At 41.7% G+C, this 5194-nt stretch overlaps 1 protein-coding gene across 7 annotated transcripts in view; it reads left to right on the forward strand.

Moving 5' to 3' along the window:
• Positions 1 to 5194, forward strand: part of magi3b (membrane associated guanylate kinase, WW and PDZ domain containing 3b) — a 118201-nt gene that overhangs the window by 87953 nt on the left and 25054 nt on the right. For all 7 annotated transcript variants that reach the window (XM_020614451.1, XM_020614613.1, XM_020614696.1 and 4 more), the window contains exon 4: positions 3982 to 4188. In XM_020614451.1, coding sequence (XP_020470107.1) covers positions 3982 to 4188 — 207 coding nt within the window. The remainder of the gene's footprint in view (positions 1 to 3981; positions 4189 to 5194) is intronic.

The following is a 5194-nucleotide window of genomic DNA, read 5'->3' on the forward strand; positions in this document are numbered from 1 at the left end:
GCGGGGGTGGGGGGGGGGGGGGTGTTTCAGCTTGGCAAATAGCTAAATGGCTAGGTTTTTGCCATTCCTAACACATACTGCTGTGGAGCACAAGACGTTGCCCTGCATTCAGAGGTCTTTGAAAGTTAGGTGCTAACAATGTATTTGTGTCATGATGGGATTGGAGCAGAGAATTTCTTTCACATTGCATAATGATTATGGCAATAACATGATAATCTTCCTGCTCTCTTTAAGCTTATTCTTTCTTACTGCAAATCCAGGCTGCTGTGAAATGGGAGAGGATTTTTCTCAGTGATTGAGGGGCAACTTCTGGTCATGTGAATGTGTGTTTTCTGCACAATCTCCCTTTCAGCTGCATTATGTGCTTTCCATATGACAAAGAATGAAAGATAAAGTGAAATTCTCATTCAGAGAGAAAGGACCTTATGGCTGAAAACAGCTTCCTCTGGGTGTGCACAATAACATTTCTGCTTCTTAGTGTTGGGAGAGGTTTGTGTGTGTGCGCATGCCTTTGTATTACTTACATTATGGGTACCTAAACCTGTTAACACACTCACATTGTGGGGACTCGGACTTCACTGAATTTTAGGGTGGTAACATGGTGTAAGGTTAGGTGTTAGGCAAGTGGTGGTTATGGTTAAGTTTAGGATAAGTCTGCAGGAAATGAATGTAAGTCGATGTAAAATCCCCACAAGGAATGAAAACACAGTGTGTGTGTGTGTGTGTGTGTGTGTGTGTTGATATTTATGGATTTTGAAGTGCATAGTTGAATGTGAAGTGTGATCTAGGCATGTTGAGACAGGTTTGTCTAATAGCCTCTGATCCCTGTGATAAGGTGGCATGGCCCCATTCTGTAATCTCATCACTGTAGCATGGTGGCAGTGATGACATTTGACACGCACTTGTGAGCACACACTTGTACATCCATGCACACAGAGCAAACCCTGCCCCCCCCATGTTTTGGGACAGATCATTTAAGGCCTCTAAGATCAGGTTTCAGGAGCTGCCAAGTCGCCCACAAATTATCCTTCATCTGGCCAGGTGGGATTTCCACCTTTATAAAGAGGTTGACTGTGGGTAGAGAGGGAGAAAAGGAGAACAAGCCAAGAAAGAGCATACAACAGATAGAGTTGATATAGAGGCGTACTGAGCTCCCCCTTTGCAGTGGAAGCAGGACTAGCTTGGCTTCACGCAGATGTGTGGATTTGCTTCTCAAAAGTTGGAAGGTTTCAGTATAATATCCTTGAGAGAGAACTGTCCCTTCCTGTTAAACCCAGTCAGCACATGTTGATCTCTCAGCAGCATAGTGAACCCCAAGAGGTGTTGTAACGAATGGGATTTACTCCATTTAGTTGTGCTTCAGGCCCAAATAGGAAAAATAAAGCAAGGTTAGGTGACCTCTTGTGTAAGCCACATGGGTTACATTCCCTCTGTGAAGAACTCATGAATTACCTTCAGTTTCTAAGCATACAGTAAATGAGCTGTGCTCAAGGTACTAAGCTAATGGGATTCTTAGCTAATCATAATGGTCTAACTAACAGTCCCAAATGACTTGCCTGAATGCTCATTATGCTAATGGTGCATGTATAACAGTTTTTCTCTACTTAAAAATATTTTATGGGACTTAGTTAATGCACTGTACACATCAGTTCAACTTAAACACACTCTCCTTGACATTTTTCTAAATCATCCTGCAATCCATGACCCTAACTGTTTAACTTCAAGAAAAGCTGCTCTCTGATCGGTAGGGTACACGATGGCTTGTCCATGTTGGTCCCGAGGGTCCCAGGTTGCCAGCCAAGCAGGCACATCAGCCATCTGCACCAGGCAATGACAGCAAGTCTTTCTGAGCTTTTGGTCTGTCCTCAGTGTGTATGCTTCTGAGGTGCACGTTGGGTCATCGTTTCAGAACAGAGCAGAGCTGCCTGACAAGAACTGAATAGTCCAGTGCAATGAAATGAAAGACAGGAGGGGCAGCTGCCAGTGATATGCAATTCTGCACATTTTCTGACAAATTGCATCTCTGATCTACTGCCAAATCAAGATCCACTTCGAACTTGTTGTTTTGGGACCCCCATTGTGATAATGAATTGGATTTTAATGAAGAAGGGAAATAGACCTGGAGATTAAACTGGGTGCGGATATGAGTTCAGAATTCAAACACGAGTAGCGATGTGTGGTATGGATGGTTGTGTGGCAGGATGAAAGAGTGAGCAGGAACCTGTGTACCTTTTGCATTGTGCCCATGAAAAGAGGAATCTTTTCATTACCAGTAGCTAATTCCACCACCATGAAATTGTTCACTCTTCCTGGCTCATCAGCCCTGTGACTCAGGGATCATGAGTAATGTCTCACAAGTTCCCCTGCTCATGAGCTTATGGGGCTTCCGTACATTTGTAATGGCAAATGGTACCACAAATCTTGGATGACGCGATGCTTTCTCACACCTCTTCTGTGTATCTGTGACACATATTTACTATTAGGGGTCAAGAGACATGTTTGTAAGTAATTAATCACAGAGGCTGATGAATGTCAGGGTGTAGCAGGAGACAGGAGGTGATTAGCCAGCAGACCCAATCTCTACTTGCTATTATTGTGCCACCCATTTTAATAAAGCTGACTTTGACAAATGCAGATGAGTGTTGCTTAGTAAATATAAAGTCAAACGACAACAAGGGAGGGGGCAGGCTTATATCCAACCTCCATGGCCCTCCTTAACCTTCTCACTGCATTGAGGAAGATGAGCGTTGCTGCATTAAAGCAATTTATTGTGCATTGTAGTTGGCACGTCTCGAGATGGGCTCACTTATCAAAAACACTGCTGTGGTGTTACTGTATTGTGCTGTAAAGTTGCTGGAATGACTGTTTTCCTCAGAGCCTTCTGTTCTTGCTGGCATGCACGCTGCTGTCAGCTTTCCCTCTTTGTACCAAGCTATAAAAAGATCCAGAGTTGATAAATGCTGCTCATATAGTACAGCATTTGTGATGTCTGCATGTTCACACTTAAGTACAACAAAAGGTTCATAATACCATGTTCTAATACGCAGCTGGGTCCACATGAAAATAAGATCAAGTTTATAGAAACTAATTAATTTGCTGAAATTCCCCTTTTCCCAATGGTATCTCTTCCTATTCTTTAATTAATCTTATTATAATGATTTTGCTGCAGAGGCTCAATCTGATGATTGCTTATTGTGAGAACCAAGTAAATGTTTGACCTTACAAATGGATTGCCAAAACTGTAATTTGGTATTTTATCACGTAAACACATCTGACAGAGCCGAATTTAACATATAATCATAATAAATGGTAGGGATATAAATTACCCTGCACATTATTTATACTCCTAATAGAGGTTGAATAATTACTTATTCCACGCCTAAACTGAGTTTCACATACTCCTCACCAGTCACACATAGATTGATCACCCCACGAGCTAAATGAGCAAATAATTTAACAAAGTTTTCCACTCTCTCCCTCTCTTTATGGAGCACCGTTACCCCACTGAATATTTATAATCCGTAACACAAGGTTTTTCTTCATTAAGAAAAAAAGCAAGCTGAGAAATAGATAATTGCTGTATTCAGTGATCAGTGTAATTAGTTGCTGGCAAATTCTAGTGAAGTGAAGTGATTTTAACGTTACATGAGTCATGACAACCCTGTGGTGCAGTTATCGAGGGGAAACAAAGCAGGGGGTTAAGAGACGTGAACATCATGCAGAGGAAGCACACCTCTGAAACTTGTACAGAGTCCGCCTTGAGTGCCGGTGTGTGACATTTAGAGAATTAATCATTAAATCAGGTGAACTGGAGTGATGTTAGACATGGTCGGTCTCTGACTCAGTCTTCTTCCCTCACCTCACATACAAAGACATTGTACAGTAACTGTTCCTTTTTCATTCATGTCCTTATCTCTTTGTTATTGAATCATTTTATTCTTCTCTTCCTCTCTCTGCTGCCCCCTTCCTTTATTATGTAAGGCAACTTCTATGGGACCCCGAAACCTCCGGCTGAGCCCAACCTGGTTCAGCCTGACCTGGTGGATCAAGTGCTGTTTGACGAAGACTATGGTGGTGAGGTCCCCAGGAAACGTACCACCTCAGTCAGTATGATGGACAGGAAGGACAGCACAGTCCCTGAGGAGGAAGACGATGACGAGAGGCCAGGGCTAGTCAACGGATTGCCTGGTCAGTAAATGTCAAAGCGCACAATGTCATATTAAAAAAGCCAGAACGCGAGTTTCTGCCACACTCTGTTTGCCCTTTGGTTGTGAAATTGCCACATTAGGTCACTGTCATTGTCTGTTTATCTGTAAGACAAAGATTTGTTCCAGACTGTATATAGGCCCAGTAGATGTTTGAGGATGCTACAGTACTGTGCACATCTCAGTCTGTCACATGAAAAAGTGTTAAAAGATTGAGGAGAGCAGTTTTCTTAGGGCCTCATCCCATCTGCTTCTCGGTCATGGGTCAGTCAAAGTTGCACAGTTTTTTAGACCAAGAACAAATGGTATTTACACTTTTCCTGAATTAGTTGCCAAATTGAAAAATGTATGTGTAATGAGAGTTATTAGTGCAAACCTTTTAAAAGTCAGTGTAATACTTATTTTTTGCCTTGAAGAACTAACATGAGAATGAAAAGATTTGACCTGCAATGTTGTTTAAAGGTGAGTTCACCCAACATTTACCATTGCTGGTGTCTACTCATCTAATGATAGCCTTGGTTGTATTTGTGCAAGTTTTTGTATATTATTTGTTTTTTCGGTAAAAATTTTTGGAATTGATATAAAACAGACATACATGAATTAGATTCAAAGCAAATAGTCCTGTTCTGTTGTAAATGGCACCGTGCACTCTAGGAACTTGTGACAGACAATATCACACTGTTTTATAGACTAAATGAGTAATTGATTAGTCAAGAAAATAATCAGCAGATTGGTCAGTAATAAAAATAACTGTTAGTTGCAGCAAAAAAGTTTTGTACATATACCCACTGTAGCACAGGTCACCTTGAGAAAGTGTCATGCAGTGAGCAGGACACTGTGGATGTGATCTATCAGGACAACTCCTTAGCTCTCTAAGGAGCAGTTCTGTCCCTAATACTCACAAGGAGAATAGCCCTGCAACAGAAATAGGTTACATTCTATGCACCATATCTGGGTTTTTATAGTAAGAGGACTGGGCAAGTCCAAGC

The sequence above is a fragment of the Monopterus albus genome, unplaced genomic scaffold (genome assembly GCF_001952655.1).
Source record: "Monopterus albus unplaced genomic scaffold, M_albus_1.0 scaffold1.1, whole genome shotgun sequence".
Lineage (NCBI taxonomy): Eukaryota > Metazoa > Chordata > Actinopteri > Synbranchiformes > Synbranchidae > Monopterus > Monopterus albus.